Source organism: Lingula anatina, chromosome 2 (genome assembly GCF_051362555.1).
Source record: "Lingula anatina isolate TDL-2025a chromosome 2, LinAna3.0, whole genome shotgun sequence".
Taxonomy (NCBI): domain Eukaryota; kingdom Metazoa; phylum Brachiopoda; class Lingulata; order Lingulida; family Lingulidae; genus Lingula; species Lingula anatina.
Window position 1 is genome coordinate 39,571,472 of NC_141768.1, and position 25,474 is coordinate 39,596,945.

The window sequence follows — 25,474 nt, forward strand, 5'->3', positions numbered from 1 at the left end:
AAGCTGTGTCGTTTACCATGTCTTGAAAATGGCAGACATCTGGCGGTCACAAATTGACATACATATATGTAGTATTCAAACAACTGAACCAGCAAATACCTGAAACCTGCATGTGGATAATGTGTGCATCAAGAATTTTGCCACCAAAAATAGCTCCACTGGTTGTATCACAGACAAAGCCAAAACACACAGGGACTTTGTTCTTTTTTCATGGCTCGGGTTTGTATTTGATAGAGCTTTTTTAGTTACTGGTTCAGTGTGGTACTCAGTAGTTACTAGTAGCAGTACAGTAGTACACCTGCAGTCGACATCATCATTTTCATTTAATTTGTAAATGAAAAGGTTAATGGTTTTATTATTAAGTAGTTTGAGTAGTACTACCATAAGTAGTAAGTAATAACTGGAAAATGCCAAGAAGGATTGCAAGGGGGGGGGGGTATACTCATAAACTAGTCCTGAACATTTTGATAAACTAGTATTGATATATAATAGTTTGATTTACATAAATACAATACATGCACCACTGGTATTACCAGACGGATAAAATTCAACTGAAATAAAAGGTTTCAAGAAGTGCCCTTTTATCCAAAAAATGTGTCATTCAACATATTATGCCAACTCTATTCGTTAATAAACATGTACTTGTCTTAATTTAATCTTCAATTGTTTTAGGTGATACTAGTGATGGAATAAAACTGTGGTTAAAAGAAGTCACAGGCAAAGAATTTGTGTTTCCGCACATGAAAATAATTTATCCAAGTGCACCTGTGAGGTAAGGTACATGTAGCTAAGAATTGGGCCTCCGAATTCAGTAAACCTCTGTATGCATGGGCAACCCTCTTAAAACATCTGGGACTCTTTTTGAGAATTGTGTGTTCTTGGTTTCAGATCAAATATGCTTTCAAAGTATTTGATTATCATTGACGGGAAATACCTTACATGTGATGATGTATTAGAACAGTTCTATAGTGTGCACTTAGTCGTGAACTTGTTCCTTGCATACGAAAATAATTGTCATAGCAAGAAACAAAATGCCAAATTATAACTGGGTAACCGATGAAGTTATTGTAATTCATACTTGTGGTTCATTTGAATTGGATTTTATTAAACGGCATGCTCTGTGAAAATTCATCTTTCTGAATTGTAAAGTTTGTTCTTTCAGACCGTACACTCCCATGTTGGGTCAGTTATCCACTGTGTGGTTTGACCGAAAACAAATTTCTCCATTTGTACCAGAGGACACAAAAAGTTTAGAGGAATCATGTTCTGAGTTGAACAAACTGATTGAAACTGAAGTTGAGAATGGAATTCCATTGGAGAGGATTATTCTAGGTGCACACATCAGAATTTAAGAATATTACATCAAAAGGGCTGTGGAATTAAAAGAAATTACAGCTGTGCATTTATTAAGCCTAATTGTCAGATTATTTTCAATGTGTCAGTTAATGCATCAAAACATCCGCTTTCCTGTCATCCTTTAAATGTTTGGACTAAAAATGATTCCATTGTCCAACAAATGTTTCAGGTGGATTTTCAATGGGTGGGGCAATGGCTCTTCATCTTGGATATAGGTATCAGAAGCAGGTGGCAGGAGTAATAGCTCTGTCTTCCTTTCTTAATCAACAGTCAGTTGTGTATGAGGTAGGTCATGAGAACATTTTAAATTTTTAGCAGAAAAGTTAATTGATTTGAGGCTTGATGGTATATACTTTATAGAAAGAAATTAAGTAATCTTTGCTTGAATATAAGTCATGCTCCTGAAAGCATCTTGAACCTCTGTTAAATACACCTGAACTTCATGCTTTTTATGTACAGACACAGATGTGTCTGTACATATAGCCATCACCTGCGTCTGTCGTCGCCGTCGCCGTCGTCGCTGTCGTTGCCGTCGTCGCCGTGCACTTTTACCGATAACACGATAAGTGGAAAACCATTTTTTCTTTTGGCTTGAAACTTACAGAACTGATGAATATTCATAATACGCAGGTCAAGTTCAAAAATCAGCATGATCGGGCCATTTTTGGGGAATTTATGCTGTTTTTTCACTGTTTTCAGCATTTATGTAGCACCGATAACACGATAAGTGGAAAACCGTTTTACCTTTTGGCTTGAAACTTACAGAACTGATGAATATTCATAATATGCAGGTCAAGTTCGAAAATCAGCATGATCGGACTATTAATATGGAAGTAATGCAGTTTTTTCACTTTTTTCAACATTTATGCAACACCGATAACACAATATTTGAAAAACCGTTTTACCTTTTGGCTTGAAACTTACAGAACTGATAAATATTCTTAAAACACAGGTCAAGTTCGAAAATCAGCATGATCTGGCCATTTATATTGAAGTTATGCAGTTTTTTCACTTTTTTCAGCATTTATGCAACACCGATAACACAATATTTGAAAAACCATTTTACCTTTTGGCATGAAACTTAAGAACTGATGAATATCTATAATACGCAAGTCAAGTTTGAAAATTGGCATGATCAGAGCATTTTTATAAAAGTATTGCTGTTTTTTCACTTTTTTTCAGCATATATGCAACACCTATAACACATTTTAAGGAAAATCGATTGCCCAATTGTCTTGAAATTCACAGTAGTGATCAGTGTTACTGAAATACAGATTAAGTTTTGAAAATAAGCTTGATCAGTAAAGGTTTGGTGAAGTTATACCTTTTTTTGTATATAAGTGTTTTTTTTCCTCAAATTTAATTCTCAGGCATGCTAACAGTCGCATTTTTGAACTAATTAGATATGTTAAGTTGTTCTTTTGAAAATTTCTGCATCTTAACAACATTGTTAGTTGATTATAAAAAAATGATGGTAAACCTGATATTGTGTATTGTTTAATAAGTGACCAAAATGGAAAAAAAAACATATCTTTACAGTTTGTCAGATTCAACCATTCACTATGTTCAGAATTTCAGAATGGAGCAAGTTGGACATTTATAATTGTTCTATTGATATTTTTGATTTTACAACATATTTTTTGATTGATCATATAAAAATGACAATAAATTGATTATTTTGCTTTATGTAAAAAAGGTGTTGAAAATGGAAATAAACTCTTTCAATACAGTTTTCTCTTGTTTACATTTTGGGATTTTCAAAGTATGATTCTGAACTCTATAGGCTATTCACATTTTCTGAATATCCATGATACTTTTATTTTATTATTAAAAAATTTATGGTTATTATGCTGTTAAGCATTGTGTAATATTGCATCAAAATTGAACAAAACCCTGCCTCCGTAGTGGTGGTGAAAGGAAAACCATGTCACTTGCTCTTCTCACACTTACAGGAAAGAAACATAGGACTGAAATTCAGCTTCAGTTGAAAAATTGTCTCATTGATTAATTGTTTGGAAGTAATACAGGTTTTTTTGTGAAAATTTTTATCTTTCACATGTTGCAATTTTCAGTGTGGGACTTAGAGCTCCCTTGGGCATGAAGCCCAGTGGTAATCAAATTTTCTTAATGTCCATGTTTTTAATAGTAGATATTTTAAAATTGGTGGTATTTAATTAGTTAATCATTATGTAATGTTGCATCAAAATTGACAAAAAACCAACTTTGTGCTCTGCTACCATTAATATTATGTAAAGTAAAGTGTTACTTTCTATTTTTTTACTATTCTTACAAAAATGATTCTTAGGATTGACATTCAGCTCATATTAGAGAACCAGCTCTATTGGATTATCATTTTTATTAAATTTATGAATTTTTTGTGAAATTTTCATTTTTCTCATTCTGGCACTTTCTAATTGTAAACTTGAATTCTGATGGGCCTGGAGCCTTATGCTTTTACTTTCATCAGTGTTACCTGTACGTTGTGCATAATTAAAATTTGATGTTGACTGTGCAGTTAAACATAATGTATTATTGCATCAGAATTGGTAGTCTCCTGTTTTATTTTGTGCATTATTGTTTTCTGCTTTTCTTAAGGTGTGACTTATGGACCTGAAGACCTTTGATAGACAAATTTGTGTGGTCAGTCTGTTAATTCCCCTTGGGTATTCACTAGGCTAATTTCATTGCTATAAACTCATTTGCCTAATTAAGCGGCCATTAAATGAAATTTCATAAAGCATACTTGTTGATATTTCCCTGTAAACTCCCAAAGGTTAAGCTCTCTGCTAGATAACATAGTGTCCATAATAAGGAAGCAGTGAATAGCAGCTTCATTGGAATTATATTTTTGTTATTTTCTTTTTAATTTTTTCTCCAACACTGGCATTTTTAAGATGTGATTTTTAACTCCCATCCACCTGAGGCTCTGCACATTTTCAGTATTTCCACATAAGCAGTTGTATTGGTATTTATGTCTTTAAACACGCTGTAATATTATTTTATGCACTGTCATCATTTTTCATATATTGGGACTTTCATCATGTGAATTTTAACTCTCATGGTCCTGAAACTGTAATCTTATTGAAGGGGATTGATTGAGACCATTTTCTGGGTCTCCTGGAAGACAGTCAGATTTTAAAGTTTATATTTACGGGTTTCTGTTGGAAGACCATCAAAATGGAGGATGGATCAACAAAGATACTTTGGAATACTGTCAGAAAATATCTCTGGATCTGCTCCTGTTATTGACCATGTTACCTGTTGTGCATGATTAAAAATCAGTGTTGACTGACTGTGCTATTATAAGCATATATTATTGCATCAAAATTGACAAAATGACCTATATTGCATCTTTTTTTTTCTGTTTTTTGTCTGTACATTTGACAGCTTTGCTGCCTTGTTTTTTTTTTTTTTTGAGGGCAGCCAGCACTAAACATTTTATTGCATACTTTTGAAAAAGGTTAAGACATTGAAGTAATTTACACAGGAATATATAGAAAAACATCCAAGATAAACTGAGGCCATGTACAATTTAAATGGTAGCAGAAAATCATAAGGTTTAGACATGAATTATTTTTATGATTGTGTGAATATTCACTTGATGAATTAGGTAATGAGCCCAGAATTGACCTTGTAATTAATCATCCAAATCTGGATACTTTCCAGGGCCTGAAGCATGACTTTGGTCCTCTTCCACCCTTATTTCAAGCAGCAGGAACAGCAGATTCTTTGGTATTGTATGATTGGGTAGCCACAACAAATAAAGAACTCTCTGCTCTTGGTGTACAGACTACATTTCATAAGTTTGACAATCTTTGCCATGAGTTGAGTAGAGAGGAGGTCCAGTTAATGAGAAAATGGATTGAGGAAAGAGTACCAGATGATAGATGAATGGCACATGTATATGAAAAATAGTAATTTTATCTCTGCGGCTATACTGACAAAAGATTGGAGGCCTACAAAGATGTTTTCCAAAGAGGCCATTCGGAATGAGAAGAGCGGAGTGCTAGCTAGGCCACTACCTAAATACGGCGGACCTACATGAAAGGAAGACCGCTTAATCCTGTAATGGTCTCTCTGTCTCTCACACGTCTCTCCACACGTCGTCTCTTGACCCGTTGAATTGAGCCGAGATTTAATTACTGTGCCCCTGCAGGGATGACGCACGTGGAGTCCACATTTGAGATATGAGTGCACATATTTTGTATGATATTTGCATTTTACCCATTTTATGCTGTAGTACTCTCCAGTATGGAAAGAAATCAATAGAAATTAAAAAGCGATATAAAACAGTTATGCAGATATTAGTGTTTGACCAAAGTACAAAATTGACTTCTAAATCTTTGACATTAATTTACCCATTTAACCAAGATATAATTACAATTATACTATATTCCAGTTTATTAAGGGTTCATCAGACTACTTTGATATAATATTGTTTGTGGTACAAAAATTACTTGTACTAGATTCCAGTTTTTGAAGGAGTAATCTTACATACTACTTAAGGTTTCATTTGTTTTAGATTTGAATTAGCATACCTTTATGAAAATTATTTATAATTGTATCAGTCTATCTAACTGTGAAGGTTATACATTTTCATAAACTCAAAACTACAACTACAATTTCAAATGGCCACAAGAAGAAAATGGATGCTCAAATATTTATTGTTACACCAAAATTGCTCCAACCAAGAACAATCCTCTACATTTGTAACTAACCAGCTTTAAATATAACTATTTACGTAATAAAATATTTCTGATTGCCTAATTTCATGTGAATACTTTTTAACTGAAAACGTGATTTACTGAAGTGAGCAACTGCACAAGAGAAGATATAGAAAGTTCATGTTAAAAAGTCACATTTGACACAAGTGGATCCCTTAAAGTGTTATTACAAATTATTACTTATTAAAAATGTAGGATGTAGTTCCATGTGAAACTTAAACCCATTTAAGTATAAAAAATAAATGGAAAATAGCCCCAGTCAGAACTGGTCTGGTAAAATATTTAACAATTAAACCTTTGAAATGAACTCTACCAGCCATCTTCAACCTAAGAGCTACCAAGTCTGTTAATACATATTTTATCAGAATTAATTCAACTTCTTCTGTTCCCTCTACAAAACATGGTTTTCTCTCTTTTTTGTGGGACAGTCTCTTTCTTAGTCACTTTGGATGTTTGTGAAGCCCGCAGCTTTTCCTGCTTCTTTTTTAAAGCTGCCTGTCTTTTTCTTTCAATTTCTGCAGCAGTGCATCTGGACTGACTGGTCTGCTGGGTTGCTTGTGCTAGAAAAAAAGAACACCCTTCTCCAATTATCAAGAACAACTTTGATATCAACAATTGATCAATTCAATTACAAACATACAACACTAAAATATACCCTTAGAGGTTTGCATGCACTGGCCACACAAGAATGGTGACTACTGAAAATAATCTATTAGTTTCAACTGTAATTATTTGGGGCACTTTTGAAAATTAATACTATTTCACTTCTGAAACATGAATACAGTGATAGTTTTGTTATCAGTCCAGAGGACTAGCAACGACAGACTACAGTTCACCTAAAAGATTTTTTAATGTTCCTTGATCAATGATGTGAACTATGTCCCAATATCAAGCTGTTTTGACAGCCACTTTTGATTGAAATCAAGGTCACATATCAGATATCATCTTTGAAAATACAAGATTGTCCACTCCACAGGGTAAAGTGATGATATAAGCATTAATATGTGTGAAGTAAAGGAAAAATATGAATAAGGTTATAAATATATTTTTTTTTCATGGACTACTTACATTCCATGTGGTCCAATATAGCAAGGATCTGTGGTTCTGACAAGGCATCATCATCATCATCAAGTAAGGAATCACTGCTAGCATGTGCACATTCTAAAGAAAACAAAATCAGGATTAAACAAGTGGTGGATTGCTGGGAATAATCCTGCTCAAGACTAACCCTTGTGAACATTACAGGTAAATGAGACAGACACAGCTTCAGGCATGTACTAGGGATTCTAATGTGTTATATCCTCATCATAACATTATACATTAACATTCATCAGTCCCCATTACATATCCTCAAAAAGAAGACATGGCATCATTGTGCTTTTACCACACATCGACTTGGGTTGCATTCACAACAGTGACTATTCTGCAGATCAAATGTGACCCACCCACTTGAATGCTTGTTGTGAAATCCCCATGGGGAATTTATTCAATGTTCATTAGGAGGTTAGACAGCAAGCTTTTAAGTGGGTCGCCAGAACTATTAGTCTACTGTTGTGAATGCAGCTATAGTCCATTTTTATGAATTTAAAATATAAAGAGTATATGCACAGTCAGTCACGTGAAGAAATAAATAATAATAATTTGAAAGTTGTCACAAAAGATGCTTGACACAAAACAATTACCTTCAGCTCCTGCAGCAGTATTGCCTGAAGTCTGTGCAGATGCCTGCACCTTGTCAAACTGAACCTGTGAACCATTTTGGTTTGATATGTTAACTTCTTTCGACATCCTGTTGGTACATAGCCTTCTGTTTGATTTAGCATTAGTGTCAGCTAAGCAAGTTTGAGGCTTAAGAATTTCAGCCTTCGCTGGTTTATGAGGGGTCGTTCCGTCCAAAACTTCATCTGGTTCTGCTAGCTGAAACAGCAGGTCATCTGTCAAACTGTTGTCATTCCAGTCACCAGACTTCAGCACCTTATGTTCATCTGAGATCACAGTAGGCTGTTTACTGCCAAGACCAACATCTGATTTATCAACAACATTGATATTTGGCACCGATCCAGTTGATGAATAGCTTTCTTTTCTACTTGTCTGGATTTTAAGTTCACATTTTGGCTGCAAGGAAGACCCATACTTCTTACTTGGATCCATTTGCACTGTGTTTAATTTTGTGTTATGCTTGTTTGAATTTGTGGATGAAAAGTCAGTTTGCGCCATTTTACTCCTCTGCAGTTCAGTAGATTGTATCTTCCCTTTAAAATTAAACTTTTTCCCTAGTTTAATATGTTCCTTAACTCCATTTGAACAAGGGTCTTTGCTACTACAACTAGCACTTTTCAAAGTAGACAGTTGCTGGGACTGATCTCCAGTGCTGTGTTTCACATTACTGGTCCAATTTGACTGGCATTTCTTTTGTTGAACCAAATCCAACATATTCTGAGGGGTTAAGTTTGTATGAGATTTTGCTACAGTTGGAATATAATCAAGTACATTTTTATTAAGTACATTAGGTGGACCACTATCAAGACTGAAAGTGGCTCTGCCAGATTTTTTAACAGGGATGTCAAGTAGATCAGCGATGTTTCCACTTTTCCTCTTAACAGTCTTTGAGGCATGTGCTAAGGGGAAATCATCAAACATCTCTTGGGTAGCTTTAATGAGGGATTCATCATTGAAAAGGTCATCACTCTCCCAGCCATCATCAAGGGGTGCAATCCCATTTTCAAGAACATCATCTTGTTCTTCACACAGACGTCTCTGGAACAGTGTGCCGTTTCGTTGCTGCTCAAGTATAGACTCCCTTTCAGTCTGGCTGAGCTGGGAGACGATCTGTGACAAGGCTGCCATGGTGCTTGGTGAGGAGGGAAGAACAACACTTCCTTTATCAAACACATAACTCAGTGGCTGTGTACTGGTCGTGTTATTGGATTCACCCACTTCTCTCACTTGTGTTAATTCCTCTTTTAAATCTTTTGAAGATTTACTGCAATAATAAAAACCTAGTATTCAATACATCTTTTTTTTTCATTGGCCCTGGGTTTGTTTTATACCCAGAATGAATGGCAAAGCATAAAAGCTACAAGCATGAAAATCCTGAATCTATGAAGGCACAACTGTTCTTACACAAATCATTTTTGTATTCCAGTGCACTAAAAAGCTTTGCATAAACTATGAATGATTTCACATTCTCTAATTCCCCAACTATAAAAAGCTGGTTAAATATGCTTAAATATAAAAAAATATAACAGACATAGTTGTGACTTTGATACGTAATCTGTACTTTCTTTTTGCTTTCATGTTGCAAACAACATATTACCTATTTTTTCCATGTTCTGTTGTCTCATCTGAAATGCAAATAATCAAAATGGTTATCTTTATGTTCTTCCAACTTAGAAATACATGCTATGGTTTGAACACTACTAATGATCTAATCACAGGGTTAGGACAGAACCAGACATATGAGATTACAATACAGTCTGAGAGTTCTGTTTGAGGCACCTCAAATCATTCTAGGGTAATATTTAATATAAAGCAGTTCTTTCTCCCTTACCTTGCAATTTTATGATATCTGCAAGTTTCTCCATAAGATCTTTAGACAACACATTTGGCTTGGTTGATTTCAGTTTTCCTCGCCCTTTTTTCTTCATCTGTCTGAAAGATGTGAAGAAACAAAACTGGCTATACAAAAGAAAAAAAAAAAAAAAGAAACACAGAAATGCAAATACCATTCTCATTAAGCAAAATCACTGTAAAGGTCCAAGGTTGAATCACAGGATTTAGCAGCCAGACAATATCATGTCAATATTATGGCTGACACTTATTAAGAAGATGACCATGGAAGACTGAAAACTTTATCTAAAACGCACAAAACCTACAACTTACCTTGTAAAAGGTCTGGATTCTTCTGCATCTTCCAAATTCCAAATGCCCATCAAAGTTGAAGAGCAAGAGGGCACAACTTTTGCCTTATAAAACACCAAGAGATACACATTTGCCATCTTTTAAATAAAACTGCCAACTTTATCCACACAACATTTATATATACAGCTAAAAATTACCTTGAACTAGAAGACTAAAAATATAAAACCTTCATATTGATGTAGAGCTGTAAATGAGCTTCCAAAATAACAATCACCATAATATCAGATGTAAACACACATTTGTTTGAAAAAAATTCTGTATCAGCAAAAACAACTCTATATGTTTCAAGTTAGAAAATGATATTACGTATTTCCAAGGGTTATTTTGTTACATACAGACACTTACACCATCCACCAGGTCATTCACCAAGTCTTTGATTTCATTTTCCCTGTTTTCAGCTGGTAATTTTTGCAGGCACACTGTGGGTAAGATAATGAATGGATAAGAAAGAAACTTGTGAAAAAAAAACAAACTTTTAATCAAACTAAAAATTGCTCTCTGCATTTATCTTTTTCAAATATCTGTGAATACCTAACAACCCATGCTAAAGCATATGATGCAGATCATAGACATCAATTATACCAAAGCAAAACAATACTATGCAAGTCACTGATTTACTTACTCTGATTGAATCTTTTAATGGCATCTGGTGAGTTACAGTCCCAAACAACTTCTCTTGATTCTGCTTGTGACAGAAGGATGTCATCCTTCAATTTAGGGGTGAAAACAAAACTGTCCTGCAGCTTACATTTCTGAAGAAATTATGGCATAGCATAAAACAATGTTACGTCTTCAATTCAAGAGTGCCAAATTCGCAAATTTTAGCTACTTCGATAAAAATTTTTGGTACTGAAATTTTTGCTAAATTATGTGGTGCACTTTTAATAAAAATTACAGATATCTTTATCATAATAACAAGGTAACCAAGAATCAAAATATTATGCTATAAATGTACCATGAACCTATCTTCAAGCTTAATGCAATACATTTTAATTCATACGCATGCAATCACCGTATCCACTTACCTTAGGGTGACGTATAGGAGTTGACATAGTAAACAATGAGTTTTGTCTAGGACTTAGCAACTCAATCAGTGAACCATCACTGTCTTTTGGGGTTGAAGATTTCACAAATCTTAATGAAGCTGGGGGACTCTGAATACAAGGGCTCCTAACAATCTGCTTTAGTGTTTTGCTTCTTGTCCTCTTCGCTGGATTAGAACTAGGAGATGTTAATATTGCATCCATTTTTTGGTCATCAGAATTGTTTGCTGCATGTGTCTTTATACTTTTAGTTGATTTTGTACTTTGCTCCTGAACAATGTTGGTCTCAATATGCACTGCAGTAACACATGGTATCTGACCTGAAAGCAGTGAAAGCATTACTTTTAAGTACTCAAACTGCATAAACAATACACAGTTACTGATTTCAAAATCTCTCATATTATGCCATACTGATAGTAACATTTAATAGAAGCCACTCAATGGCTCTTTTTGACAACATGGCAGACAAGCTGACAATAAACAAATTGTACTGATTTGTTAAGTTGGATAAACAATATTAGTTAAATAGTAATACATTTTGCTTTTAAAAATATCATCTTGTTTTCTTGGGAATGACCTTAATACTGGCCTTTTTTTTAAAGTGTATTTCCCTGAATTGCACATTTAAGAATGATTGAAACTTATACTAAAGAGGGAGGGTAACCAATAGAAGTCATATACAGATGTAGACTGACAAACTGCGAAGTTTTGAAAGTGCAAATACTAACATTTGTCGGGATTTAGTAATTAGTCTTTACTTTACTGTCTTCAAAATCACACCATACAAATTATTAATGCTAATTAAAAGATAATTTACTTATTCCAAGTAACTGTCTCAAGCCCATGTTACTTCCTTGCCTCAATTGAAAGCTGGGTACAGGGTACTTTTGCAGTATTTCCCCTTCCCTACAACTCTCTCATTTTTAATGTCAATCAAAATTAAGATATGTGCAGTTATTGTCTCTGCTATTCAGATATATCAGCTTGAAAATTTTCTTCAAGCTCTTTGACAAATGAAATCACAGCAATTTTCCCTCCCAACGATGGCTGCGGCTCTATCATATTTGGATGGCTTAAAGTTTTGTGTAGAAAACATTGTTAAATTCTCAAATTGATTTATATGAATAGCAGAATAGTACTATTCAAAGTCATCGCACAAATAAATTAAGGAGAGACATTGAAAATCAAACAGTTTATATGGTACTGGTGGTGGTGTTAGAGGATACTGCAAAAGTGCTGAAAGCAGGGCTCCGTATCTTGAAAGGTTCGCTATGTTGCGCACGTGCGCAAGTGTCTCGATTCCATGGCCCCGTATCTCAAAATAGAATCGGTTATGGAATCGAGACGCTTGCGCACGTGCGCAACATAGCTAACCTTTTCGAGATACGGAGCCCAGGACTTATAACTAATTCAAATTTGTTGCCCTATCAGCATTAGGTAGGTATGTTACAATCGCCGCTTTAGACGGCGGCCATTTTCTCAGATCACACGTGCTTGGCGCTTGCGCAAAGCGCAGAGGGGTGCCCTCAATATCGGGCTGCTGATTGGCTCTCATTGGGAATATCCCAGTGATTCCTAGCTTATGACGCAGAGGAGAATCCCCTCTACTGCCTCGAGTTCGAAATTTTTGTTTCAATGCTATATTCCTCCTGTGGGACAAGTTTGAAAAGTCGCCCCACTTTGACTTCTCCAAAAACACTGACCAAGCGCATGGACACTAATCTTATGTATATGGACATTGAATATTAAGTTTTATCTATAAACTGACGAAGTTTCATTAAAATCTGAGCATTAGAACATGTTTATTTTTTATCCGGAACGTGTCGTAGTACTTACCGCGATCTACTGAAAATTCAAAATGGCGGATGTTTTGACTGACGATAGCTAGCTAGGCTATAAATAATGACTATAAAAATAAGCGATGGCTGATAATAATTACAAAATGAATGGTTAATAATAATAATAATTAATAGATACATATGCTAAATGGTGTAATTAAATCAAACAATTATTTCTAGATTTTTTATCTGTGGGGAAATTGAGAATTTTACAGATGTACATGTATTTTTTAAGGCATAATTTCTTTAATGTATTACATTCCTATTGAGTAGTAGCAACAAAATAGAAAAGCCGGCTGCTCTGTTGTCCTATTCTATACAACCAAAGCTCAAGAAATGTACACAGATATATAATTTTTGTGAAGATACTTGAATTTGCCAGCTGTCAGTAAATGCATGTATGGTACTGTAAAGGTAACTACAGGTTTCGAATCTGGATATATCTTTTTTAATTCCTTCTTATTTTTTTTTTTAAGCAATACAGCCAAGGTGATGCTGATCTAGCTGACATTGCTTATGATAGAGGAAAATATCAATTTTTGCTAACTGATACCTTTTTTCAACTGACATGTAGGAAAATGTTTTCATAAAATTTAATACATACTAGTAAATAGATGCCACTATTTTCAGAGTGATCGATTGCTTCTTGATCACTAATTAATTGATTGACATTTATTAGCAGTCTGAAAACATAATTTCTGATTTATCTGCTTGTGTTATATCTCCTAACTTTCATTTTAGGTGTTTTCTTACTGGGTTTTAGCATTTGGGAGATGATCCAAGCACTTTTTTATTTGATAACCAGTTGAACAAGTTTGGGATTAATTACTTATTAATTTATAAATTAATTGATTTTGTCTGTCTATTTCAGATTTAGATAAAGTAGTCTATCCAGAATGCTTCAGGCTGTTTCTCCTGAAAATGTCATTGAATTATCTTGAATTTTATGGGAACAGTGGACGTTTTTGTTTGACACATCAATTTTCATGATCACAGTTTTTCGGAAATCATAATGTTAAACCAACAGAAAAAAATGCGTCAAATTGGGAAGAGTATTTTTGCAATATCTTTGTCGATTTTTGGGCTATAGGCTTGGTTTTGGTATCAAAATCCATCTTTTTTTATGGTCCATCTGACTGCCTTGATTTTAGGAGGTTTTGGGGACTTTGAAAATTTTTGTAACATACCTACATTAGGTAGGAAGCACAGACTAAGTCTAAGTTTCGTGGTGTGTTAAATTTTGTAAACCGCCATAAATTTAAACGGTTTATCCATACTCAAATATGTGGCTATTTTTTTAGCTCAATTAGAAAAAAATATCATGTGTGCCCCCTACATTAGACATCACCAGTTAGTTCTGTGACTGAAGCTAGCGTGGACTTACTGATTGCATCCTTTCTCTGGGTCTCGGTTACCTTTCTCTGCCGTTTGCCCATTTCACTCATACCCCTTCCTTCATGTTATTGGTAAATGCATTAAAGTTTAAGAAAATATCAATCCAGAGTCAAACTATTGATATTCAAATCACAACACTAGCAGGGGTACCGACTGTAGCAGAAATTAAAAATGGCCGCTCTTCTCAATGCCTCGTTTTCGAAATAGGTCAATGGGAAGAAACTGAAGATTGATGTAGCAGGCATAATATTCGACTACTTGTTCCTTAACTTGAAGACAAATCCTTACTTAACGATGAAATTAGCAGATTACCAGTATATAGTAAAAAATATTCACCACTCGTGGAATAGAAATTGCCTCCAGGACTTGGCAAAGAAATTTCCAGAGTAAGTGTGAACCGATTGATAACTTTGGCGTCAATTTAGCAGTTGTACAGTATATCAGTTGAGTTGTATCAAACTTGCTGTCCTGAGAATTCTTTTAAAGTAGTGATAAATAAATTTCATCTTGTAGAAAATATCCTTTGGGAGTGACACAGAAAATGATTTCAATTCATGTCCAACTGTTAGTCAAATAACTTTTATTATTATTATTATTATTATTATTATTATTATTATTATTTATTTTTAATTTCTCAGATATTCAGTGGAGACCCTAGGAAGTATTTATTCGCAGGAATATCAGGTGGGTATAGACTGATTGAAGCTGAGGTATTCATATTTTCGTATTTATTATCATAGTGCTATATATATATATATATATATTTATATATATATATATATATATATATATATATATATATATATATATATATATATATATATATACACAATTAAAATTAATAAATAAATAAATAAACAAAAGACATGCAATAACCCCGACTCCGAGTTTCACGGGCATACCCAGAAGGTATGCCCGATCGTCAGGAGGTTTATTTGAAAAATCTATATATTGTATATGATATACATTAAAAAGAAAATAACAGTGCTACATGTAGAAGCTGATAATTTATATAGACTTGCCCTTCAAGAAATGTTTCTAAAATGTCCATTCAAATTTGAAAATGAGTAATTTTCTATTTCTTGAAGGGCAAGTCTACCATTCATATACATTGTGTACAGTACGTGTACCAGTGAAGATGGGTGTACACAGTGAAGGTTAGAAATGGCAGGGCCTGTCACAGGCTGTCAATGCTACAGGCTACAGTATTACTCACTCCATGTGGCAAAGACAATTGAATGTAATTTGTATAAACATGATTTTTATTTATATATATTTATTCATTATTACTATCATAAATTCACAGAATGATATGACTTAACGTAATTGTACAAAGAAACAAACAGTATTTACTGAAGACTGAAGAGGATGAAGAATTCAACACATGGCACAAATTACATCAGTTATATAATTACAGAAACAAACACTCTTTTAAATTAAATTTAATTGAATTCTGAATCATTCAGCAGGGGATGGATTAATCTAATTTTCTTCTCATTTTCTTCTTTGTTGAAAATTGATAATCATGACCAACTGCTGCCTTAATTAAAAGTTTTTTTTAATTCATTGAATTCTACTTACATTACTTATATGTAGTATCTGTTCACCAGACAATTAAAGTTTGTGTTATTGATGTGCTGATTGCAGAAAAAGATGAAAAAGACCCATTTTAAGCATTATACCCAGCATATTACAGAAGAGTATTATGACAGGTAGGTACAAGCACATCACTTCTTAAAGATCTCGAGTGTTTTTAGTGTGGTTTGCTTCAGAATTGGTGTCAGTTCAAATATGGTAGTTGCCATTGGCGGAACCTTGCTAAAGTGAATTCCCAGTCAACCTGCGAAAATATTAGTTTTGCTTTAAATGCCAGTCGAATCTTTTCACTATCTGCTTTGAGGCTGAAATTTGCATTAACAAATTCGGACAAATGTGCCCTAGCTTCCATCTCAACAGTACCTTCTCCATGGTCATATTTTGCTTGTATTCCTACATTTACTGCAGTGCCTGGGGGTCTAAATTGTACATCAAGTGAAGGTGTATCACTTAGTTGAAGGTGGGCTTCAGTAAAAAGCAATGGTGAAAACTTTATGACAAACTTGCTTGGGAAACCTACATGCCCATTCTCAAACTTGAAGCTAATGGAACCCTGATATTCACACCAGGGGCTTCTGCAAGTGGCTAGTCTGAAGAAGTGGCTGGCTATCAGTGACTTGGGGTACTTAGTGATAAATCTCTGTAAAACTTTAACAAACTTTGGAACAATTTGAAGCTGTTCAATTTTAAGCTTAGCCTCGGTGGACCCAAAAGCCTTTATCCAGTGTTGTAAAGCATCAAGACATTGTGACAGTCCTTCTGTGGTGTCTATGATAGCTTTTAGTTGCTGTTGAAACTCTGTAAGTTGAAATTGTTCCTTGTCTTGAAACTCCACTGCTATATTTAGCAAACTTGAAGAAAGTAGTGGGATACTAAAATTGTAAAGTAAAAAGACGATGTTGAGGCTATTTCATAGTAAATTGATTTTAGTGTAATCATGAAATAATTTGGAAAGTGAAAGTAAACCTTATTGTTACTAATAAGAATGATTTGAAATTATATGCAATTGATATATGTAGGTAAATCTAAGTTTCAAATAGCCTTCATTTTAATATAAAAATTGTTAATAAAAAATACATACCTGTCAGACTGTGTGCATGCCAAAATAGATGCAAGTGCTATTAACCAAATTACATAATGAAATGAAACTGACATCTCTCTGTCTTTTACAAGTATCACTTCAAAAAATTTAACAGCTTGTTCAATGCAGCTTTATGGACTTCCAAGGTTCTTTTTGAAGTTCTGTAGAAAACTGTACAAGGTATTTGTATGCCTTTGTAAGTTTCTAAGGAGAGTGATTTGGTGACAGTTTATCCATAGAAACTTCTTTTATATTCCTGTGAAAAGCATGATGCATGTGTCATTTGCTGATTGGAAGAATTGAATATCAGCTTAAACCCTTATTGGTCAAAATGCAGGGAAATCCCCCAAGAAGTTTTTGCTCATCTATTTACAGCCAGATCTCCATAGCACATAATTTTTTTTGTCATGAAATTATTGATTTGCCTACAACAGTCAGTAGTTGTTTCTTTGAACTTAGTATTGGAATTTATTGAGTCCTTGAATATTTGGAACTTACGTAGTGACTACCACCACTATATTACATAAAGAATGCCACACTAAAATATCATATAGATAAGAATAAAAAATCAATCCTTTGGATATCTTTTTCTTTCACTTGGCTTAGGCAGTGGGAATGCCTGTATTATTATTATTTACATTTTGTGCAAAATGAGCAGTGTGGTAGTAATTTTACCACCTAAAATGGCTGCGAAAGATTTGACATGTGTACCATTTAAGTTGTGCTTAATTAATTTAACACAATCACATAGATGTATTTGTTTGGAAGAGTGCAATTTATTACCAGTTAGCATACATGATAGCAAACATCCATAAGACTTGTTTCAGCATGCTCATGCATTTGTGGTAAATCCTGATATAAGTCTTTTTCATATATGATCCTGCTGTGATGCAAACTCTGGCTAAGTACATACATAATACCTGAGAGATTATCTTCTTTTGCTGGGGTAGCACTAAGGCCTCATTCAGAATAGGGGACTAACTAGTCCAAGGGTCAAATATGGCCGACCCACTTGAATACTTCCCCACGGGATATCTATTCAGTGTCTTTTAGCGGATTAGATGGCAAGCTTTGTAGTGGGTTGCCATATTTGACCCTCGGACTAGTTAGTCCACTATTCTGAATGGGACCAAATACTCGCCAAGCCAAATGCTAAAACTGACTTAAATTGGAAAACAAAAAGGGCTTGATTTGACAAATTTAAGTCAAACTGAGACCATTTAGATAACAAATTGACAAAAAAGTGGTGATTTGGCTAGTCGAAAAAAATTGCCAGGGCTACCCCAGTCTTGGTCATATTTTGAGCTCTTATCTTGTTTGTCCATTGATAGCACTCTATATAGATCGCATTCACAACGAGTTGAGCCAGGCTTTACAAATCTTGGGGACTAAATATGGCGGATGTACATGAAAGAAAAACCACCTAATCTTTTAATAGTCTCTCCGCCTCTCACACGCCTCCCCACACGTCATCCCTGCAGGGGGGACAGTCATTAAATCTCGGCTCCATTGGGACGACACATGGGGAGGCGTGTGAGAGGCGGAGAGGCTATTAAAAGATTAGGCGGTTTTCCTTCATGTACGTCCGCCATATTTAGTCTCCAGGATTTGTAAAGCCTGGCTCAACTCGTTGTGAATGCGACCTATGTGCTCATTCCCAGTGAAACTATATAGAACAGTCCAACTCTGTGGGGACTCTTGCTGAATGCAATCAGATTAACAGATTGACACACTTCCTCTTGTTTCCAACTTAATCACCAGCTTTTCTGTATTCTACTCAGCGCCAGGAAGATGCTTGTTAATCTGATTGCATTCAGTAAGTCCCTGTTGGGGTTGGTTCGATCTATGCAGACCAGCATTTGCATTGGAAATGAGCCCTATGCATGAAGTTAACAGAATTTAGGAAACACAAAATTAAATGTTCTTTAAAAAATAAGTTCTAGCTTCTGTTATTTAGGTACCAAATAGCCATAGGACAGGGTCAGGAACAAGTGTTAGTGAAAATGTCAGAGAAGGTATTTCATTCTTTAATTGCTTTTGCTGTTCAAAGTACATATACAGTAATTTTGTAGAGACAGACCAATTTCAGATGCTCTGACATTAAGTCACTCTCAAGACATCTACAGAGTGTGTGCATGTGCACAATTTCATTTGCTAAATTATTCCAGTAAATAAGTTTCCATAAAATATCTGAAATCTGCTATTACCTTTGGCTTTGGACAATATTAAGTGCCTATGCCTGCTTTTGTTGCAATTGTTAAGTTCTACTAAGTGTAATTTTATTCAATATTCAATGAGACTGTATACATTGTAGATGCTAGCATTTAATATTTAAAGGTTATTTTATAGCATTTAGTGTTTTTGGTGAATTGCATCATCTAAATGTCTTCTCAGGTGTTTATATGGGTCAGTGCATTCATACTGATATGCTTTTTGTCCTCAGCTTCAAAAGTAATGGTAAAATCCATATAAACAACATAGATGTATTATTGGATACAATGCTAGCCAAAAATTTGACTAAACTTGATTGGTTTCTTGAAAATTTTAGGTGGACCTTTCACCTATTCTTCTGGCTAGAATTGTCCTGGAAAGACATTTAGCTCACACAGTGTATGGTGGAGAAAATGGTAAGTGATTAAAAAAAAAAGAAAAGAAAATAAGTGTCAAATAAACTTTTATTGAAAGAAAATGATATTCATGTAAAGATATGTAATCACTAACTGTAATAAGGAATACCTTTAGTACTGGAAGGAAATACAAACTTTTCAAGCTATTTGTTTTGTTTCCAGTGCCAAAAAGTGTACTTAGTCAACAGTTGAAAGATCCCAGTTTAATAGAAGATGCCGTGCTGGCCAATGAAGTCAGTCTGGTATGCAAAGTTTATGTATGGTTTTTACAGTGAAATGCTAATGTCTGCTCACCATCAAACATGCAGTTCTGTACATTTGTTAAACATTAGCAATAAATGAAAATTTCCATAAACACATTAGCAATAAATGAAAATTTCCATAAACAAAGTAATTGTTGGCTTGTCACATTCTATTGCACTTGTTGATTTATTTTTATTTTCAGTGTCTTCTCATGGATGATAATTATGGTCATTATGTGGACACTATAAAACAGTATCCTTTTATTTGAACTAAAACAGCATATGGGAGACCTGTTCAAGATTATGTCACATCAATACAGAAGGCTCTGATATGACAAGCTTTGCAGTTTATAGCCTCATCAGATACAATGATATTTAGCATTGTTAATGACATCAAAAGGCCATCAAGAAAATGCAGCCAGTGACTGACCATAGGAAAAATAAGTATTTTGAATAATTGTTTGTCTTTCTTTAACATGAACAAAGCTCAGTCGGTCATGAATATGAACTGCTGCTTAAGGAAAAAGTGGAAGAAAAAGGTCTAGCTTATTTAGGTGAGTTCCACATAAATACCAAACTGCATTAAAATTCTTGATGATATACAATTTTGATTTACACAAGTTTATCTTCACTGTTTTAATCAGAAATGAACTTTTTCACTGAAACAGAAGTTTTTCATATTTTTTTGTAAAACACGAGTAAGTCATATTCCGTTATTGTGGTCATTTAGAACAAGGTGGTTAACATGCCACACTCCCCCCCCCCACCACCACACACACACACACACACAAACACACACAGTGACACACTCTCACACACACTAACCCACAAAAACGGCTAATAATAAATGATAATAACAATAATAGCAATGGCAATAAATAAAGGAATTATTATTTTTGATTGTAAAAATGCAGGTGAAGATCAGCTGAGGATTAGAGGATATGACAAGACTCCAGACACAAAGCTAGAGGTGCCAATAGGTAAATTAGTCTTTTGGAAGTGTCAATTAAATGTGGATTTTATTCTTTTAAAGCCGCTTTTACAATATTTATCAAACCATTTCAACAGCAGAGAAGATAGGAGCTTTAATTTAAGTCTGTCACTTTCTTTTTTTTTAAAATTGGATGCCACTTTAAAAAAAATAGATTTTTTAAATAAAGATAATACCTTCTGACAATAAATTTCATATTTATTTCAGCTGTAGATGGCCATGTTGTAAATTGGATTGAAAGTAAAGCATCATTTGGAGATGAAGACAGTCATAAGGGATATCTAAAAGACCAGTTTTGGAGTTATTGGAACAGGTAAATAAGAACAAAAATACCTTATGTTTATTCTTTCAAATCAATGTTTTTCACACTCAGCAACAGGGCAACACACACACACACACGGTTCCAATCTTAACATTCCTAACGCAATAGGTAACAAGAATACTAAAATCAAACTCTGTAGAACAGGGTAGTCCAAGTAAAAGTAACATATACCTTTTTTCTGCTTTTAGATTTGGGCCTGGATTAGTTATCTACTGGTTTGGTTTCATTGATGAACTGGACACAAACAGGGACAAGGGCATCCTACTCATGGACCACTTTCCAGAGAATATAGTATACATGAACCCTAAGATAGTGTCTAGGGCACAGTCTGTAACTTGAGAATTGGGTTTTCATTTTTTCATATCACCACATAAAATGCAAATGCTATACATGAAGATGCAGCATGTACCTGAAAGAAAAAATAATGTACCTGGGACTGTAGCCAGGGGAGGGTTTAGAGCAAACCACCTTTTTTGCTGCTGTGGGCAAAAACTGATATAGATACAATGTTTTAGTGGTAAAAGGTCCACCTTTTTTCTGAAAAGACCCCTCCAAATTTGCTGGCTAGTAGCCTGGTTTTCCAGGCTGTCTACTGAAGGGGGTGCCATTCCTGTAAATAGATACAGCATGCACTAGTATGTTGTCAAGGCACTGTCACACCTAGCATGTAGCACTAAAGAAAAATTACCCATACCCATAAGAAAAATTACCCATACACAGACAAATGCAAGGTCTTCATAAGAATTATGTTGTATACTCAGGCACACATTGGTGTTCACTCCCTTACTCTGAGGGAGATACAGTGTTTTAAGCATGTTCAAAAAAACAATTTCAAACCCATCTTGTATCTTCATTTTAATATTTTGATATGCTGGAAATGGGATTGTATCTTCATTTTGATATGCTGGAAACGGGGTGATTTCATACATTCAAAGTTGTGTGTATAATTGGTGTCACATGATGCACATACGTCTTTATGCTAGGTGTGACAGAGCCTTCACTTAGGGCATGTGGTATCAGTATATTATAGTCAAGAGAATCACCAAAAATTACAATACGCTTAGCAATTTTCTTTTTCAGATTTTCTTCATAACATTGGCAGATGTTGAAAACTTATTAATAAATATTGAAATATTGAAAACTTGTCACAGGTGGTCAGTTACATTAAGGTTGATGATTTACACTTGATTTCTGTTCAAGGTCACCAGCTGACTGACAGTGAGGTACTTTTGTCCTCCCAGTTGTATCATTTTAGATCTTTTGGTCCAAAGAAAAAATATTTGTTGCAAAATCAGGCGTGTATCTTTACCCCCAAAAAAAGATTATTGTAGACATATCAAAATAAGTTTTTCAGTCGCAGTGTGGTAAAAATAACCCAGCTCTTTGTTCAAAACATATATGAACACTGGTCAGAATTGGACAATATTTTATTCTGAAATTTTACAATGAAAAAACTGAAAAGTGTTAGACTTGGGAAACGATGTCTTTTTGGCAGTGCATAGTATTCACAGTGTCATTATCAAAAAAAAAAAAAAAAAAAAAAAAAACTAACACAAAAGTATAACAATTAGTAGTATATACTGCTATGTATAAACATACAGATATTATTAGTATCAAAATAAATATCACGATGTACTTTTGTGTATAAATGTACATTCTTGATAATGTGTCATTATGCTGCAGGAGGAATACATAAAAAACAATGAGGAATTCTTTCACAACACTGACTTTGTCATCTTTGGTAAAATACTAGAAAATAATAAGATCACAATCTATTGTGAAATGAGAATGCAGAGGTTGAATGTCTGAAAGATTTATGTAGCACAACCTGTAAAGTTATTCCATTCAACTTAAGTTGCAATTATTCAGAGTATTACTATCAAATAAAAAAGTGCAACCTTTGCTATATAATTTCATTCACCATGAATTGGTCTGAATGAATACTCTTACTTGAATAGTTAATAGTCACAGTGAATTAAATTTGTAGACAGTATACATACACAGTAAGCATGCAGTATAAACTGATTTTAAATGTCATTCAAACATAATTAAAAGAAGACTATGCCATCAGCACGTTATTTGTTTATCTGAAACATTACAGTTTGCAACCACGTAAAATAAGCTTAATAAAGAATGTTTTCAACATTGTGAATCACTTCTTTGATAAGCACATTTAATAAAATAAATTACCCTATTGCAATGCCACGCCTATCTAGCTCTCACACTTCTACTTCTCAAAGTTTTTGAAACTCTCCAAGTAGTGATCATTCACTTGTTTCTGCAATTCTTCATTGGGAACACAATGCACGACATCATACTGCATTTTCAGCTTCATGGCACCTTCCATCTCCTCCATACATATAGTGGCAATACCTGAAATGAACAATTAACTTAAAGCATAAAATTTGCTCCTGAACAGGCCTTGAACTTCATATGATTTCTAATTTTCCACCTTAGTTGGACAAATGTCTCGGAAGGAAAGTACGTAGATAATGCAACTTCAGTATGTTCTTATACCTGCCACTTTTCCACCTGCCTTTTCAATGAGGTTGACAGCAGCCCACATTGTGCCACCTGTCTCTATCCACTGATCAACCACCAGCACCCTGGTACCTGAGGAAAAACAAACAGCGAACTAAGAGAAAAGTTAGTTTTATTTTTTCATATCTAAAACAAAGAAAATGCAAGTTACTGCGCATTCTACATGTAAAGTTAAATGCTTTAAATGAAATATTATTATGCTGAAAGGAATGTGGAAAAGAATAGATTGATCCACAGTTAGTATGGTAGGGTCTGGGAATGGACCCTACCATACTAACTGTGGATCAATCTATCTCCAAGGGGATTCTTGCTGAATTGCAATCAACTTAAGTGGCTTAAATGTCTGTCATGCCTACTGAAGCTGCTAGGGGGTAATTAATTATCTTTAAGCAGCTGCCACTTAAGCTGAAAGCAATTTAGTGAGAAACCCCTTGGAGATAGATTGATCCTGTTAGATTGATCTAGGTATTGGAACCCACTCTTGAGTAACTTTACTTAAAAGAGAGATGCACAAACTAATGCTGCATACCATGTGGAAATGGATTTTGCCTCATTTCTAAACTTTTCTGCTTCTTCTGGTAGTCTGTATAGTCAACAGTACTCACATCCACAGGTAAATGACCAGCTTTTCTAATCATCAGAAATCCTTTTTTGAGGTGATAAGCAATTGCTGAACCTGAATAAAATTATTAGCCTTGAAAGTTATGACAGACAGCTACTTAAATATCAATAATGAGTGTTTGAATAGTATAATCCTATTCCATTGACAAACAAGGGATTGTAATGCCTTTCTTCCTTCAAAGTCCAAAAAGATGAAATTGTTATAGCTTAAAATACAACAAAGGGAATGTTTCTTGGTACTCTCAGCTTACCTAGCACAAACCCTGTACCATCAATCCCTGCCACAAGATCAATTTCAGAATGATCAAAAGGTCTAACCATATCAGCAACACAATCTTGCATAGCCTGGGATTAAACAAAAAAGAAACCAGAAATAAAAAAATACGGTGACAATTAAAATAAGAGCATTCAATATAGAACAGAGATAAAATTTTGATTTTATTCTAGTACAAGTATGATCAATCCCCAATTGATATTTTATTATGATAACAATTATATGGCCACAATTTATATTCTACAGGTACTACAGTACTGGTAAAATTTTCCATGATAGTGATGTTGTGGAACATACATATTTGTAAGCATGTATACTTATTTCAATTTATACTACCTCTGGGTTCAAGTAAATAGCAGAAGGATCCAGCCATGCATATGCTGGCCCTCTCACATTTGGCATTGCCAGTGACAAGTACCAGCCAGGTTGCTTATCTTTACCTGACATTGTATCCTGAAATTTGTAAAGTAGCATAGGTAAAACATCTTTAGGTTTGTGCAAAGTGCACGATATAAAATATATAACAGGATATTAGTAAAAGTTAAAATCTATTTTCAAGAGTGGCTTGACGGATTTAACTTATCAACATGAAAACAATGTACAACATGTACATGTTCTGGTACTACGTGCTTTTGGTTGCACTTTCACATTTCAATGAATGTCATTGACATCCTGAAATTTGAACAGTAATAGCAGTCAAAGTCTCTACTTGTGCTTCAAAAACCTTAGTTTTGCAGTGTATATGTTCAAAAGGCATACAGACTTGTAATAGCCTAGTTCGAAATCACAGCAGGTTATTGCCTGGGGGCTATCAGCTGGGCCACGGTGATACCACCCCTTGTTTGGAGAAGCTTGTTTCTGACCCAGTGCTCTTTTACTCACGGAGGAAGGAAAATCCTACT

At 34.5% G+C, this 25,474-nt stretch overlaps 5 protein-coding genes across 8 annotated transcripts; 2 read left to right on the forward strand and 3 right to left on the reverse strand.

Moving 5' to 3' along the window:
- Positions 1-36: 36 nt before the first annotated feature.
- Positions 37-6,128, forward strand: LOC106179992 (lysophospholipase-like protein 1). 2 transcript variants are annotated; one of them, XM_087004099.1, is made up of 6 exons: positions 37-219; positions 673-772; positions 1,163-1,332; positions 1,526-1,641; positions 4,780-4,816; positions 5,023-5,202. In XM_087004099.1, exons 1-6 carry the CDS (start codon positions 111-113, stop codon positions 5,034-5,036), a joined length of 546 nt encoding a protein of 181 aa, XP_086860225.1. In that variant the 5' UTR covers positions 37-110; the 3' UTR covers positions 5,037-5,202. The 2 variants fall into 2 exon arrangements, with proteins under 2 accessions (XP_086860225.1, XP_013419287.2); XM_013563833.2 differs by lacking the exon at positions 4,780-4,816 and having other exon boundaries at positions 5,023-6,128.
- LOC106179954 (uncharacterized) lies at positions 5,734-14,439 on the reverse strand. Its single transcript, XM_087004093.1, has 10 exons — positions 14,267-14,439; positions 11,027-11,364; positions 10,624-10,753; positions 10,347-10,420; positions 9,963-10,045; positions 9,631-9,731; positions 9,397-9,424; positions 7,763-9,063; positions 7,149-7,241; positions 5,734-6,640 (listed from the first exon to the last, which is right to left on the reverse strand). The coding sequence occupies exons 1-10, from the start codon at positions 14,325-14,327 to the stop codon at positions 6,453-6,455; spliced, it is 2,397 nt and encodes a 798-aa protein (XP_086860219.1). The 5' UTR covers positions 14,328-14,439; the 3' UTR covers positions 5,734-6,452.
- Positions 14,440-14,501: 62 nt separating this feature from the next.
- Positions 14,502-22,221, forward strand: LOC106179998 (CDAN1-interacting nuclease 1). 3 transcript variants are annotated; one of them, XM_087004097.1, is made up of 12 exons: positions 14,539-14,663; positions 14,916-14,961; positions 15,366-15,517; positions 15,925-15,989; positions 18,912-18,969; positions 19,503-19,581; positions 19,744-19,823; positions 20,027-20,076; positions 20,310-20,377; positions 20,738-20,803; positions 21,022-21,127; positions 21,325-22,221. In XM_087004097.1, exons 3-12 carry the CDS (start codon positions 15,497-15,499, stop codon positions 21,473-21,475), a joined length of 744 nt encoding a protein of 247 aa, XP_086860223.1. In that variant the 5' UTR covers positions 14,539-14,663; positions 14,916-14,961; positions 15,366-15,496; the 3' UTR covers positions 21,476-22,221. The 3 variants fall into 3 exon arrangements, with proteins under 3 accessions (XP_086860222.1, XP_086860224.1, XP_086860223.1); XM_087004096.1 differs by lacking the exon at positions 15,366-15,517 and having other exon boundaries at positions 14,502-14,663; positions 21,325-22,219; XM_087004098.1 differs by lacking the exons at positions 15,366-15,517; positions 15,925-15,989; positions 18,912-18,969 and having other exon boundaries at positions 14,502-14,663.
- LOC106180008 (uncharacterized) lies at positions 15,986-17,171 on the reverse strand. The gene is made up of 2 exons (XM_013563869.3): positions 16,955-17,171; positions 15,986-16,745 (listed from the first exon to the last, which is right to left on the reverse strand). Exons 1-2 carry the CDS (start codon positions 17,026-17,028, stop codon positions 16,058-16,060), a joined length of 762 nt encoding a protein of 253 aa, XP_013419323.2. The 5' UTR covers positions 17,029-17,171; the 3' UTR covers positions 15,986-16,057.
- A 1,068-nt stretch (positions 22,222-23,289) lies between the features above and the next one.
- On the reverse strand, positions 23,290-25,462 carry LOC106180016 (uncharacterized). Its single transcript, XM_013563880.2, has 6 exons — positions 25,332-25,462; positions 24,909-25,025; positions 24,550-24,643; positions 24,207-24,353; positions 23,654-23,749; positions 23,290-23,509 (listed from the first exon to the last, which is right to left on the reverse strand). The coding sequence occupies exons 2-6, from the start codon at positions 25,017-25,019 to the stop codon at positions 23,364-23,366; spliced, it is 594 nt and encodes a 197-aa protein (XP_013419334.2). The 5' UTR covers positions 25,020-25,025; positions 25,332-25,462; the 3' UTR covers positions 23,290-23,363.
- Between the last annotated feature and the right edge of the window lie 12 nt (positions 25,463-25,474).

Coding starts and splice junctions, on each gene's coding strand:
- LOC106180016 (XM_013563880.2), bottom strand. CDS start 25,019: ATGTCAGGTAAAGATAAGCAACCTGGCTGGTACTTGTCACTGGCAATG. Junction 24,644..24,908: donor CTATTTACTTGAACCCAGAG/GTAGTATAAATT, acceptor GTTTAATCCCAG/GCTATGCAAGATTGTGTTGC. Junction 24,354..24,549: donor TGGTACAGGGTTTGTGCTAG/GTAAGCTGAGAG, acceptor AATTTTATTCAG/GTTCAGCAATTGCTTATCAC.
- LOC106179998 (XM_087004096.1), top strand. CDS start 14,572: ATGAAATTAGCAGATTACCAGTATATAGTAAAAAATATTCACCACTCG. Junction 19,582..19,743: donor AGTGTATGGTGGAGAAAATG/GTAAGTGATTAA, acceptor TTTTGTTTCCAG/TGCCAAAAAGTGTACTTAGT. Junction 20,077..20,309: donor TATGTGGACACTATAAAACA/GTATCCTTTTAT, acceptor ACATGAACAAAG/CTCAGTCGGTCATGAATATG.
- LOC106179954 (XM_087004093.1), bottom strand. CDS start 14,327: ATGAGTGAAATGGGCAAACGGCAGAGAAAGGTAACCGAGACCCAGAGA. Junction 10,421..10,623: donor CATTAAAAGATTCAATCAGA/GTAAGTAAATCA, acceptor TCTTACCCACAG/TGTGCCTGCAAAAATTACCA. Junction 9,064..9,396: donor ACAGAACATGGAAAAAATAG/GTAATATGTTGT, acceptor TTATTATTGCAG/TAAATCTTCAAAAGATTTAA.
- LOC106179992 (XM_013563833.2), top strand. CDS start 111: ATGTGGATAATGTGTGCATCAAGAATTTTGCCACCAAAAATAGCTCCA. Junction 1,333..1,525: donor ATTGGAGAGGATTATTCTAG/GTGCACACATCA, acceptor CAAATGTTTCAG/GTGGATTTTCAATGGGTGGG. Junction 1,642..5,022: donor AACAGTCAGTTGTGTATGAG/GTAGGTCATGAG, acceptor GATACTTTCCAG/GGCCTGAAGCATGACTTTGG.
- LOC106180008 (XM_013563869.3), bottom strand. CDS start 17,028: ATGTCAGTTTCATTTCATTATGTAATTTGGTTAATAGCACTTGCATCT. Junction 16,746..16,954: donor GCATGCACACAGTCTGACAG/GTATGTATTTTT, acceptor TTACAATTTTAG/TATCCCACTACTTTCTTCAA.